Source organism: Populus trichocarpa, chromosome 1 (genome assembly GCF_000002775.5).
Source record: "Populus trichocarpa isolate Nisqually-1 chromosome 1, P.trichocarpa_v4.1, whole genome shotgun sequence".
NCBI lineage: Eukaryota > Viridiplantae > Streptophyta > Magnoliopsida > Malpighiales > Salicaceae > Populus > Populus trichocarpa.
The window spans coordinates 16,786,928-16,802,545 of NC_037285.2; the positions used below are offsets into that span (position 1 = coordinate 16,786,928).

Consider the following 15,618-nt stretch of genomic DNA (forward strand, 5'->3'; position numbering starts at 1 on the left):
AAATAATGAATTTTTCTTTTTCTTTTTCTTTTTTTACCTTGGCTACTATATATACGCATTACTTATAATTAGACAGTACTTTTGTCTTAATTATCATCAATTTTTATTAAGACATCATAAAAATGACGTCTGGCCTGTTACTATTGTTAAGGTAGTTGGAATCACATATGATTGTGATCAAGCTAAGGGTAGAGAACATGAGCCCCTGTGTCCTAAGGGAAAGTTAAAATTACGGTCCCCACTTCAACCCCGTAGAGGACAAACAATCGCATGAGAAAGTTCTGTCCAATCTTGTAGGAAAGACATTGATTGTTAGAGGTCCCAAAGAAAGAAGGTTGTGTCATATACTGTTTAATTTTTTTTAGTATAATGTAGGTGTTCGGACTAACTTGTGTACACCTCGACTAATCTCACGGGCCCTGAAGTTAACGACTATGTAAGCCTCCTCAGTAACCATCATATGAGCAACCACAGGAAGTTAACGACTATGTAAACCTCCCCAGTAACTATCATATGAGCAATCACAGGACTCGAATCTAAAATTACAGAAAAAATAAATCTTTTAATCTCAAATTTTTATCACTAGAATACCTCTGCATGGTTAGATACTGTTGCTTCTTGAAATATATGTCATGTTCATAAGCCATCGTTCTTTGAAGTTCTGTCCAGTCTCTGAGGGGACGTGGCATTAATGAAGCTGATCCCACACACCTACTACTGGACAAACGAGTCCCAATTAGCTGGTGAGTTTCATATTCAGAATTTTAGGAGTTTTAAAGAAAATTAGAATCCCCTTTTAGCTGATTTTTCATCTTCTTATTTCTTGGAAGATGCTGGCCCATTGAATTTACGAAGAGGAAAATACTGCTCTGAGTTCTGTTGTCTAATTCTTCAATGGAAATAAGAAGGGTCCATTGGCATATGCAGAAGATAACTCATTAGATATTTTATTGACAGATTGGTGAGCTACATAATCAATCAATCAAGACGTTAATCCCAATTTTAAATACAAACTAGCTAGCTGGTATTATTAGTCAAGTTGTTTGCTAATCTCATCATCGGGGACAGGTAGCCCTATCTGCAGGAGTGCATCCATCCCTGTTGGTAGTTGTCAGCTTCTAACCCTATACTGAAAACCAATAGAATGAAGGATGATTTGGTGGTTATGATGAAATAATCTTTGTGATTTTGAACCAATGGGGTATGAATATAGCTGGAATCAACTTACTTTTTAGGCTTCACAAATGCAAGAGTGTCTTCCTCGGTAGCTATACCAAATTAATTGAGCTGACAGGTCTGATTTTCGTTTTGGTTTAATTTTTGAAGATCGATCATGAGAGTTCAAATCGGACCAATCCATTTTTCATACGAGCAAACGTTGAGTTCTACGTGTGATCAGTGGAAGATCCATCATTAATTAAAAATGAAAACTTTGAAGATGGATTCATAATCCAACAATAATTATTTTCTTGAGGTTTGGATGTTCTAAGAACTACAGAAGCACCTCCAGGAAGTAACAGTAGCAACCTTGAAACCAGTAGCAGCTCCGAACAGTAACAACAGTATCGACAAGAGACGACAACAACAACATTTTGCAACAACAGCGACAACTCTGTCCATATGAGTTTTCTTATTTCTTTCATAAGCTAATTAATGGCCTTTGTTCATGCCTTTTATGCTTGCTGTATGTGAAGAAAACTTTGGGTTCAAATACTAGAAGCTAAGTTTGCAAATCATGAAGTTTGTTTTTGGAATCTATGGTAAAAACATTATAAATGAGTTTTATTTTCCTTTCTTGAAGTATGATGCATGAGTGTGGAAAATTTATGGTTTGATCAGAGATGGTTTGATTATGCTTTCAATATCTCGGTTTTGTTGGCTAAGAAGGAACTAGTGTGATCATGCATCATGATATGAGGTTTGTTTTCGTTTTTTTGTTCATTTGTATGATGAAGCTTGCAACAAGCAAGTAATCTTAGGTTCTTGTTTTTTTTTTTTTTTTTTTCTCTCTATGTTAATCTTATGCTTTATTAAACTTGAACGTGTTGTTGCATCATGCATACTGAAAACAAAAAAATAAGTTAATAAGTTTTCACCACGTGAGCACATTTTAGAAATTTATTATGAAACAATCCAAATCAATGTATTTTCTATTTTTAATTTTTTTAAAATGGATAAATTGACAAGTTTCTTATTTATTAAAAATAAATATTTAATTTCTTCTTGAATGAACTAGTCGACAAGGCCCGACATGAAATTTTTTATAAAAAGCCAAATCAACAATTTTTCATAAAAGACCAAGTTGACAAGTTTTCTAAATTTTAGAGAAGGATATCAAATTTTGTGAATGGCTAAATCAAGGAGTCTTTTATTTTTAAAGACGTACGTCAAATTTTTCACCAATAATTTTAATTAATGAGCCCTCTATTTTTTTAGGGAAGGACGCCAAATTCTACAAATTGTCTAATCAACAAATCTTTTGTTTTTAGAGACAAGTGTTGAATTTTTAGATGGCCTATATAAATTGATAAGTCTTCTATTTTTAGGGATGAATGTTAAATTTTTCATGAATGATTTAATCAACGAGTTTCGTATTCTTAGGGACCAATATCAAATTTGTTTTTTGGAATAATTAAATTAAAATAAATTTTGAATAAGCTTAAAAATAATTTAGACAAATAATGACATATGAAAAATAAATTTAAGAGAAAACACATGGCAAAGGTAACCTTCATTTGAAAGAATATAGTAAGGGTGATGTCGATTTTTCCTTAAACATAACTAACCCTTTACTTGAATATATGGAACAGGTGCTCATTTTAGAATTTTTAATTTTCTTTAATTACTAGATAACGACTCGCTCATTTTAGAATTTCTAATTTTCTTTAATTACTAGATAACGACTCTATTTTTTTAATTTCCCTTTAATATAAGAGGTCACAATAGTCATGCAAGGTGTGATAACCATCATTAAAGATTTTGTCCAATTGAAGCAATTTGGTATGATTTGTTACAATTGATGTTATAAACATCAATTTGATATAAGTTTGATCAATTAGGGTTTGTATTGAAATTTTTGACTAATTGTTGTTATTGAGAATGTTGTCCAATTAAAGTAATTAAGTATGAGTTGATGCAATTAGGTATGATTTGTTGTAATTGATGCTATAAATAACAACAATTTGGTATAAATTTGATCAATTAGGTTTACATTGAAATTTGAGACTACTTACCATAGTTTTGAAACCCCGATCGGCCCGGCGGGTCGACCCGGGACCCGGCCGAGCCGGGCCTGGGACCGGTCCGGGTCTAAGTAAAAACCCGTCTGGGAGTTGGCCCGGTGAAATCCGGTCGACCCGGAACCCGGTCGACCCGGGCAAACCCGGCTAAGACCCAGCCTCTTGTTTTTTATATATACATAACGTTGCAGAATTGCAGATCCAACAGTCAGACTGGAAACAGAGGCAGATAATAACCAAAATTCCCAATTTGCATGTAAAAATTTGAATATAACTCAAATTAAAGAAGATGGAGATGAGCACTTGCCACTAGTGAAACGAGCTAGAGTTAGAATGGGCAAACAATCATCTTTGGAGGAGGAACACAATAATTTTACTCGAGCTGAAGAACGAAGACCAAATGAAGTTGCCTTCAATGCAATGGAGGAAGACAATAGCTTTTTTCAACCTGAAGAAAGAAGATCTCTTGAAGCTGGAGTTAATACATTGGAGCCGATTAGCTCCTCCTCAAATTGCAACAGTGATATTGTTGCTCATAGAGATTCGTTGATGAGAAAAGAAGGTGTTGTGCCTGTTTCTTTCACATTTACTACTTTTTTAAAGGCTTGTGGTGCTAAAATGGATGTGGGTTTGGGGCGGCAAATTCATGGGCAAATGATTTTGGTTAGGGGGTTTGGTGAGGATTTGCATGTTAGAATTATATGATTGATATGTATATAAAATGTGGGTTTTTGGAGTGTGGGCAAAAAGTGTTTGATGAAATGCCAAATATATAGGGATGTGATTTCTTGGACGAAGTTATTTTTGCTTATGGGAATAGTGGGAACATGGAGAGTGCAGGAGAGTTGTTCAAACAACTTTGATGGGTTATTTGATTTTTAATTTTTTTTGGGTTGACCCGAGTCAACCCATATTACCCGTGACCCGATCATTAGACCCGGGTCAACCCATATGACCCGTGACCTTATGGTCAACCCATATGACCCGTGACCCGATCATTAGACCAGGTCGACCACCGGGTCGGATTTCAAAACTATGCTACTTACTATAACTGAAAATGTTTTGTTCTTAAAGTAATTAGGTATGAATTGATGGATTTGATGCTATCAATAACATCAATCTAGTATAAATTTTATCAATTAATGTTTTACATTGAAGATTTTGACTAATTATTGTAATTGAGAATGTCATTCAGTTTTAGGTATAAATTGATACAATTTGATATGATTTGTTGGAATTGATGCTATAAATAATATCAATTTGGTATAAATTTCATCATTTAGGGTTTACATAGAGATTTATGACTAATTGCTATATTTGAGAATGTTGTTTTACAAAATATGTCTTCTAATATGCTATTGTTATATCAATATACTGGGTCTATTGTTATTGATATGAACAATAATATGACTTATAATGGAGTAATTAATATGGTTGTGAGTGTTAATTTAACATGTCACTAGCTAAAATTAAACAAGTAATAGATGAAGGAATTAGGTGGAATTATAACGATGTTAAAGTCGATAGTATTTTATCATACTCATTTCTTGTAACGTGAGTTTAAGGACTATGGTAGAGTTATCCATCCAAAATAGATAAAAAATCATTGAGTTGTATTTGAATAGTTAACCTAAACGAGTACATTCCTCTTTTACTATAAAACATGAGTATACTCAGGTTCTAGTCCCCATATCTACTCGAAGAAGTATACAAGCATCACAGTCGGGTGGTTTGTCTAGGACAATTAGGGTTGGAGTTAACTTTTCATTGATACTATAATTTATAAGATTAACTAATTCAAGTATGTATGACCATGCAAACATTGGCATTGATTATGACTTTGAACCTAATGACAATAAAGATGATGGTATTTTGGGTTTAGTTGAGACATAAGGTGAAAATAAGATAATAGAACCTTCTATTCTTGAATTTGATGATAATAATGTTGGATTTGATGATATGATTTGCTATTATTGAGATATTAGTCATAGAAATCTAGTAGGATGTGCTGAGTTGGTTATTGGACAAACTTTTAGTACAAAGACTTATTTAATTAATGTAGTTAAGCGGTGATATATTATACATGTATTAGAATACAAAGTTTAATATTCAACAATAACTTATGTGTAATTACAATATGTAATGCACCATAATCTGAATGGTACTTACATGGGATGTACCATAATAAATTGTATTTGTTTAAGATATTAAAGCTAACTGGTCCTCACATATATATTATGCATTTGTTAGAAAAGATCATCGCTAACTTGATTTAAAGTTTATTCCATAAATGGTTACCACTTTTATGACAATTAGGATAGCTATAAACATTGCTACCATTTGAGTATAAATAATAATAATAAAAACAATTTGGGCTCACTATCTTGGGTGTACCTTGTCTCTATGAAAAACTAAGACATAAAGCAACAAATTTACTAAAGTAATTAAAACCCAATTCTTCCATTAAAGCATCTAAAATCACCTGTTATCGCAACATGTAAAACTATTCAGTATGGTTCCAGTTCAGCCTCCCCTCAAATTTAAACCCATATTTGGAGTTTTAAAACTCCAATTTATGTAAGGTCAGTCATCCCTAGATATAACTTTTATGAAGAATCTTATCCCAAATTTTATCATTTTCATGCTCTAATCTCCTCTGGAAATTAAGTGATGAAACTCTCTAGTTTTCATCTATGAATTTTACAAACAACCAAGCATTTCTATTCGTCTTCTCATCATTCAAACAAGCATTGTCCTTTCATAGATGTTATACTATCACTAATTTCAACCTTCTAAGAACCAATTAATTCTACTCATATTTTATTTAAAATAGTTTAAAATATTTCAATAAAAACATACACATTATAGCAATTCACATATATACTACATTTCACAACCATGATCATAATCACATTTACTTTCAATTTATTTCCTTCTTAGCCTGCACTACAACCTTTTTTATACCATGATTTACTTTTAAAATTTTTAATCAAAACTTTTCTTTTCAAGAGAAATCAAGTAGTACACAATAATCTTTACCTCTAAATGCAATAATCTTCATCAACATTCCAATTCACTACCATATATAAATTTACTCATTTTATATAACATAACCAAACTCATTCAAAATTCATTTTCCATACAACATTATGCATTAATCTCTCACACAATTTTCTTAAGCAAACACAATTTTATCGTATACTAACTTGTTCTCTCTTGGCCAACCTTAAATGCTCCTAGAGACACCATGTTTTTTTTAAGCAACCAATTTTCATTGTACCTGCTTTACATTTTATTGTTTTGTTATTGAGCTTGTGATTTTACATTTAGGGTTTAATATTTAGGATTTACAACTTGAGTTTAGGGTTTAAGTTTTTAATTTAAGGTTAGATCTTTTTGGTTTGGCTTTTAAAGTTTGGTTTATGATTTCAAGTTTAGGATTTTCTTAGATTTTACCCAATTAATTAAAGAGTAATGGTGCAATTAACTAAGTTGCACTCTTGGAACCAATGCAACAAATTTAGCTTATACTAATTTCCCAAAATATATTTTTTTTGTTTTTGAAAGTGCCATTCTGGAAAAAAAAATCCCATACTCCATATATCAACTCATGCATGTATAAATGAAGACAAGACAAATGAAATAATGTTGGTGATCTTTACTTTTTAATATGAAAATATTATTTATTTAACGATTAGTGAGAAACGGTAGCGTGAAGCGCCCATGGCCTAATGGATAAGGCGCTTGACTTCTAATCAAGCGATTGTGGGTTCGAGTCCCACTGGGCGTGCGTTTGTTTTGGCACAACTTTATTCCAGTGGGAATGGGTTTGTGAGAAGATTATTTTATTTTTAGTACACACTAGAAAAGGTCAAGGCTTGAGAGATTACAAGAAAGACTCCTCAATATTCTGTTATTTTATTTTAAAAGAAAGATTTCTCGATATCTCTAGACAATATATATATATATATATATATATATATATATATATATATATATATATATATATATATATATGGGATTTTCTCATTTATCTAAAACAATTAGCAGAATTTACTAATTATTAAATGAGTTTGCTTCCTATTTTATAATACAGAATAGAAAGTTGGTAAGAAATATTATTTACATGAATATATGAGTTCATATATAAGTATTATATTTAGATATGCTTTTAATCTCTGTACATTAATAAAAAAATATAAATTATTTTTGAGAGTATTTTTAACTTGAAAAAAACATTAAATTCATATCATATAACTGGCTTTAATCCGTTTTTGGGTAGTGTTCTTGCTCCCAGACATGAGGCAGTTTAGTAAGGTGTAATGTCATTAATCACTGGTTTTAATGCTTTATGATTTCGGGGCGTATTTCTATTCCCCCCCTAGTTTCTTGTGCAAAAGGGGAGAGGTTTTCTTGTCAGCTACCACGAGACTTATTGAAGCATTTTTTTGTTTTTGGTTCGTTGAAAATAACCCCACTTTATGCCACCATTATCATAACCCTACTTTTGCCTCTCATGATTGTGTCGAATAATATATATATATATATATATATATATAATCATATGGTAGATTATTCAGTAATAAAAACTCGAGATTAAAACATTTATTTTCCTGTAATTTCAGATTCGAGTCCTGTGGTTGTTAATATGATGACCATTGAAGATTTATATGGTCGTTAACTTCAGAACTCGTAAGATTAGTTAAGGTGCGTGTAAGTTGGTCCGGACATCCATATTAATATATATATATATATATATATATATATATATAAAAAATATTTAGAGTTGGGATTTGATTGATTAGAGTTTTAATTGCTTCATTATCAGTCTCTGCCTTTTCAATAATAAAAGAGACAAACCTAACACTAGATAAAACCCAAATCATCGTCGAAGTCTTGCTCGATCAGTAGTACTTTTTGAAAACGAAGGAATGAAAACAAAATTGGCAACGTGTACGTTCCACTAAAGACACAATTCTTTGTTTACCTCATAATTCTCTAAATATCTTTGCAAAAACATTCTAGAAGCATGTTCAAAAATATTATTTACTGGAATATTGTAACGGATGATTTTATCTTTTCACCAAAAATATTTAACATTGGTTTTCAAATATATGAAAGTTTCTTTATAGATTTTATTAGTTATTATCGAATTAATCAAGTAAAAATAAATTTTTTTCTATTTTAATCACACAATAAAACAACTAAAATACCTTTCAAAGCAAAAAAAATAAAAATAAAACTAGCGTCAAGAGATATTTTTGTATTATAATGTCAGCTTATAAGCAATTTGATATTTGATTAAATAAAAAAATAATAAAAAATTAAAAAGCATAATGAAAAGTCTAAGACACCCTTAAAAGCAAAAAAAATTTAAAAATAGTGTCAATGAGCATTTTCATCTTTTCATAATATTTTTTTTTGTTATTATTAAGTCAGCTTAGAAGCAATTTAATATTTGAGCAAATATAAAAATAATACAAAACAATGGGGCGCGTGTGACACACTTACTAGCAAATGGAAGGTGTGTGCAATGCCTCCTGACATCCAAAAATATCTTTTTGTAATGTTGTTGGATGCGTCGTTACGTCCTCTTCTTGATGAAGCGGCGCATGTCGTTGGTTATTGTTTGATTTATAACCGGTATGCTTTTTTTTTCCCGTTCTTTTCTCTTTTCTCCCCTAAAAATAACAATTTAGCCGTCTTTGTCGTTGATATTTCAACTTCAATACTTCTTCTTTTGATTTCTGATTTTTTTTCCTGGTTGTTTAGTAGAAGTTTTATTTGTTTTTAATTTCTTCCTTCCATTCCAATTTGCTATATATTATTTTTTTCAATTTGGCTCTTATTTTTTTATTATTTTTTGGGCCTTTTGTTGAATTAATTTTTATTTTCAATTCCACCGTTCAATAATTTTTTTTTTAGTTTTTAATTTTAATTTTGATACTCATTCTTTTTATTATTATTTTTTGTTCCTTTTGTTAAATTAATTTTTCTTTTCAATTTCACCATTCAATAAAAAATATAATTTATTTTGTATTTGAATTTTGATCCCTATTTTCTTAAATGTCATTTTTTGTTTTAGATCCTTTTGTGTAATTAATAGTCTTTTTTCAAGTTAATCCTTCAACATTTAATTGGTTGGGAATTAAGTTTCGTAATTTTTTCAGATAGAGTGTTTCCGATCTATTTTCTAGGGTTATGTATTTGAAAAGCTAATACGAGTTGACATCATTTTTTTTTTATTTTCTTTTCAGTCTTGTGATTTTTTACGTTTCTTTTTTTTTTTGTGTTATTCCAATCTCATAACTTGAGTCTCGGGTTTGACGGGTTAACTTAAATTGATTCATCCTTTATTACCTGAGTTACATGTTTGTCATGTTAACTCAGATGAATTCGAGTTGGTTTTTTTTTTAATTTTTTTTATCCAATTTCATCCTTATGTGTTTAATGGGCTGAGAATTAACTATATTTTTTGTTCTTGTTTTAAAAGAATATTTTTTTTTGAGGTTATCGTTATTATTATTTTTTAATTTGGTTAATTTGTTATCTTTATCTATTTTTTTATTATTTAATTAAAATAAAATTACCTTATTGGAACCAACCCAATTTATGATTCAAGTTACCTGTTATTTTCCCTGCCCTACCTGAACATAATGTTCTACTCAAAAACAATAGCCCAGTTTCATGAAGATGTGATTCCCAAATTTATTTATTCTTTTTAGATATAGAATTAATTAAGGGCATGCTTATAAGCAGATATTTTCTTAGTTTACTGTATAGAGAACTATTGATTTTCCTTGGTGGGTCTCCTCACTATTGTCCTTGTATATATACATATATATACCAAGGTCTCCTCCCTATTGTCCTTTTATATATATATATATATATATATATATATATATATATATATATATATATGATAGGACCGCAAGATTTATAATTTATTTCTTTTGGAAGAACATGGAGGTGGGTGGTGTCTTTTTGCTATCCTCCCACCTTATCTATTGACACCTTTCCTGATTCTTGAATTTCGTCCCTCTTCTATAATTAACTTCGAGCGAAAGACTCTCATACAGGATTTTTTCATGACGATCGAGTAATTAAAGGTCAAGAAATCAAATTAGAGTAAGGATATTAATCCCATGGCTCATTTTGCACTATTTTTGGAGAGAATTTGGTGGACAAAAGAAGAAAACATGTATAGGGCTTTATAAAAATAGTGATTAGTTTAAGTGATCGGCATTTGTTATTTCTAAATAAGATTTTAAATTCGAGTCTTATGAATGAAACACACTATATTGAGAGAGCGGATTGATTCAACTTGACTGAATTAATTAGAATCTCGTAATTTTCTGGATACCAAGATTTAGATAAAAATAAATATAAAGACTTGTATGAAAAATTATATGAAAATTATGGACTAAATTGAGATTTCTCCTTGTTTTGATGCTATCCAGTTTTGATTGGGCTCCTTCTATGCTGCAAAATAAAGCATCAAGTTCATCTCCAACGCCGCTAGACAAGAGGCTCAAGCAAAGGGAGCCAACAATAAAATAGGCCAGCTGCTGGTATCCTTAATAATACAGTGATTTTTTGGTTCACCTTCCTTCCATCATACTAAAAAAATTGGAGAATTGGCATTAATGTATCCCAATAAATTACAGGAATGGATGCGATAATCTTGCATTATCCTAGATTTCAAACTTGATAGCTAAAATATTTATATAAGTCCCTTTAATTACTTCTCAAATAATTCAATAATTTGTTGACATTTGGATCATGGATTTTGAAAACTTTTTCTCTTTGATCTCCACGGGTTCACAATTTAAATGGCCCAGTTGGAACCATATTTTCTAAAAGAATAATTTTTTATTTTAAGAAAGAACCACCATCATAATTGCATATGTTCGTGAAAACATTCAAAACGTATGATAACCATCAGTTATGGCACTCTCTACATCAGAATTCCGAGAAAGTGAATGGTTTTCATATTTGTTGTTACCAGCACCACCCTGCTCTTTCCTCCACTTTGATTTCCTCAGATGGTGTCCAACCAACTTAACCCCAAGATAAATGAAAGCTGATCCTAGAGTACCAGCGAAAATGGAAATTAGAGCCTCAAATGTCCAAACATTCCCATGACTCTCTGGCATAATCACCCATATTGCTGCAATGTAAGCGGCAGCCATGAATGACACTGCCACCCACATGCCCTTGTGAGCAACCACCAATAGCTTCATTAGCGGCTTTCTTTGGAAGGGGATGATGCTAACTAGAGCTATTACAATGCATAAGGATGTGAACAAGGCAATGTTGTTGGTGATTGAAAAAACCTTAAAAGCTGATGTCCTGCCTGCTGTTGATTTTCCTTTCAATGGCCCCTCCTGGTAGACACCACCTGGAGGATTGATGCCTGCTGTAAAAGTCACCGTAGCAATCATAATAGCGACTACTGTGAGTGTGTTCCTTGCATTCTGTAGTGCCTCAGTGTATGCCTTGTGTTGCTTCCTATGATGGCGCTTGTGAACTTTCATTAGCTTTTTCCTGCGTATTATGCTTTCATGCCTGTAAGGTGAGGAGCCTTTTGTTTCGTCTGACAAGTATTCTGATTCAGATAGATCATTATTATTGTTAACTTGAAGCTGAAGAGGTTCACCTCTTGCATCGGTTCTCATGATTAATTCCGGCATGCTCTTTGTGATTGGGGTGTTTTCCGCAGAATGTGCTTGAGAAAGTTGGTGTCTTTCAGATCCACAACCAAGCTGCAGCTGCAGGTCAAATTCTCGCTCTAGTGCATCTCTGGGGCTTTCAGATTTTTGTGACCAAGAAAGACCAGTACCTAATTTTCCACCAGCTTTCTTCAACATGTCTCTAAGATCCTGGATTTCTAAACTGCTTCCAGCATGGTTGAGGATGTCAAGCGCTGTATGTCCTCTATTGTTTTGATGATTGATGTCCACTTTTCTTTCATTGATGATACTGCCTGCTAACTGGAATGAGCTCAAACAAATTACATTATACTATACCAATCATCAGAGGGCAGGGGGTGTACATGATACTATAATGATGCATAATTAAAGTTTGTGCTTCTATTGTGCCCAGAAAGAACACACACACACACAGAGATCCGTACATGATAGAGTCCTCCGGAGATTGCAATGTGCAGAATGGTGTTGCCAAATTGATCTGGTTGTTGGAATAGCTTGGTATCACCGAACACATGTTCCAAGCACATGAAGGCACTGTGGGCATTGAATCTTACGAGAAGATGAAATACATTGTCCCCATCGGTTGTGAGACAATCAAATGATGTGGGAGCCATAGCCAGAAATTCTTCAAGGATTGTGCCATTGCCATGAATTGCTGCCAAGTGCAATGGTTTGAAACCCTTGTTATTATATATCAGAGTAAGGTCCAAGTCATGCCTTAGAAGTAATTTTGTTATCTCCAAGTGACCATTTTTACAAGCGTAGTGCAGAGGATTACATCCGTCACTGTCAATCTTCTGAGCCATATTTGGGCACGCTCGTAATATCATCTTCACTATTTCTGCATCAGTACACCCGTGATCGATTATTACATAAATTGAACATGATACAGCTTATCTGTATAAAATGAAAAGAAGAAGAAGAAGCATAAACAGTAACCAACCAATTTCAATGTACTAGTAATTAAGCGTGTTAAAAGGTAAATATGCTTATCTATTGACAAGCGAAATAGGCACATACCTGTATGGCCTTTTGATGCAGCCACATGTAGAGATGTCAGACCATGAGGATTATCATATTCTAACCTCAGAAACAATGGCTGATTCAACAAAACCTTGACTACTTCGAGATGCCCATAACTGCAAGCGATGAGTAATGGAGACTGATTTTCCATGTTAAAATTGCTGGCCACCCATGAACCTGTCTGTAATAGCAGCAATACAATCTTTGATTTTCCTTCGCGACAGGCTTCATGCAGAGGAGTCTCCAGCATCTTGTTCTCAGCTTGTACCATGTTTGGCCGCAACTTAATGATTTCCATCACCAAGTCAACAAATCCAAGCCTTGAAGCAAGGTGAAGCACTGTGTTAGAGGCAGTACTGGTTCTTTGGTCAAGAATTGCTTCATTTTTTCGAACTAAACTGATAAATGCATGAATATCATTGAGTAAAACTGCTCTGTAAAGTGCTGGATCCATCTCCTTGAGCTTGTAATTTTCTTAGAGAAAGCAAAATACTGCACTTACAGGAAATATTATTCGGTGCAAGAATACCTTTGGGAAAAAATGACAGTAATTAAATAAACAAGTACTTGGGAAAAGGTCACGTGGAAAGAAACAACCAAGAAAGTGAGGGAACGAGTCTTGTTCCCTTTATGTTCCTTCTTTTCCAGAGGGACATTGACTTTAAGTTACCTGCAGAAGAAGAAAGGAAATAATAGGAACTAATGCAGGCCACGCATTCAGAAGTTAGTTATAGAATCCATACGCACTGTTTCATTTAAGTAACCATACGCACCGTTTCAATTCCATAAAATGCTGCATGGCAGTTAACACACAGCCTGCGTGCTGAAGCTTTTCGTAACCAATTAGAATTGCAATATTCTATATAAAGGCATATGCATGATAGCAGAGGGATAACAAGAATTATAATGAAAGAGTGAATTCCTCATTATCAGGAAACAACTATCAGGGTGTTGTTGGTGTGGTATCAACGGCCTCTCATAAATCCTCCCACTAAAGCCCCTACTACAGCATTAACCATCACTGGAGACCATCCAATTCGGGTCCATCATTTCTTCACTTGTAACAACTGGTATCAGAGCCTGCAATCCCCGGACTACCACCATGCCACCAGACACCAGAGCAGCTGATCTCAAACGAATTGAAGACTCCATTGCAGCAGTCTCGCAGGATCACAACCTCAAGTATGAGTTGATGGCGGACTTACTTAAAGGACAAAATGTCAAACTGGATCAAACCATATCCAACCAAGGTGCTCAGATTAGAGACATGCAGGGTATGATGGGCACCATGGCACAACAGCTAGAATTGGCTTTGCATAAGCTTTCTCCCCACACTGGCAGTCCAAGTCAAGGTAGAGACAAGCAAGTATCAGGCATGGAAGGTTATGAGTCAAGGCACAGGAGCTCGCAGGAGGAGAGAATTCCTTCATACAAAATACACAAACCAAAACATTTCTTCCCAATTTTCAATGGTGAAGATGTTCATCGCTGGCTTTACAAATGTGCTCAGTATTTTGAGATTGAAGAAATTGCCAACACTGACAAGTTGAGAATAACATCTTATTATCTTGAAGGTGTTGCATTGTATTGGCACCAGAACTTTTTAAGGAGTACAGCCAACCAAGGAGTCACTTGGGAAGAGTATGTGGAGGCTATTGGCTGCAGATTTGGATGGCAACAAGATCCCTTGGAGGCACTAATGGAGCTAAAACAACTAGGAAATATGGAAGAATACATCCAGGATTTCGATATTTTGTGGAACAAGGCAGAAATCAATGAGAAGCAAGCACTGATCATTTTTCTTGGAGGTCTGGAGTTGGAGATCAAAAACACGGTAAAAATGTTTGAACCCACGACTCTTAAGCATGCTTATAATTTGTCCAGGCTACAAGCTAACACATTATCCTACAAGAAACTGTCTCCTCTTCCTAAACGTTACACCCCACCTTTCAATACCACACAGTCATAGATCCAACTTCCTACAAACACACAGAACCCCACGACTATGCAAAATACCATAAAACCAAGTCCAGCTCCTTGGCACAACAATCCTTCAAATACCACTCACAGGAACAATGTTAAACCAACCAAATCTATAAAGAACCAAGACTTTGAAGAGAGGAGGTTAAAGGGGTTATGCTTCTGGTGTGATGATAAGTTCGTTCCTGGTCATAGATGCAGGAATAAAAGGTTGTATTCATTAAGTGTTACGGAGGAAGAAGATGAAGTCATTACAGAAGAAAAGCTGACAGACAATGACGCTCTAACAGGGGAGTTTTCACCCCACATATCCTTGGATGCATTAGAAGGTACGGTAGGGCTCAACATGATGAAAGTCTCTAGTAGATTGGATAGAACTACGGTTAGTATTCTAATTGACTCAGGAAGTACTCACAACTTCCTCAATGCCGAAATGGCTCTCAAACTCCAGCTCAAATTAATTGCCATTAAACCGATGATGGTGCAAGCAGCTAATGGTGACAGGATGATTTGCAAATCCTTGTGCAAAAACTTGAATTGGAAGATGCAGGGAATAAGCTTTGTGGCTGATGTGTTCATCATAGACCTAAGTAATTGTGAGATGGTGTTAGGAATCCAATGGCTATCCTTATTGGGTGATATACTATGCAACTACAAGCATTTAT

The 15,618-nt window shown here is 33.6% G+C and overlaps 1 protein-coding gene and 1 non-coding gene across 2 annotated transcripts; one reads left to right on the plus strand and one right to left on the minus strand.

Moving 5' to 3' along the window:
• The first annotated feature begins 6,956 nt into the window (after nucleotides 1-6,956).
• On the plus strand, nucleotides 6,957-7,029 carry TRNAR-UCU (transfer RNA arginine (anticodon UCU)). The gene has a single exon. It is a non-coding gene; the product is annotated as a tRNA-Arg (tRNA).
• A 3,973-nt stretch (nucleotides 7,030-11,002) lies between these two features.
• LOC7470574 (ankyrin repeat-containing protein NPR4) lies at nucleotides 11,003-13,508 on the minus strand. The gene is made up of 3 exons (XM_024611035.2): nucleotides 12,971-13,508; nucleotides 12,376-12,791; nucleotides 11,003-12,232 (listed from the first exon to the last, which is right to left on the minus strand). Exons 1-3 carry the CDS (start codon nucleotides 13,425-13,427, stop codon nucleotides 11,162-11,164), a joined length of 1,944 nt encoding a protein of 647 aa, XP_024466803.2. The 5' UTR covers nucleotides 13,428-13,508; the 3' UTR covers nucleotides 11,003-11,161.
• Nucleotides 13,509-15,618: the final 2,110 nt, after the last annotated feature.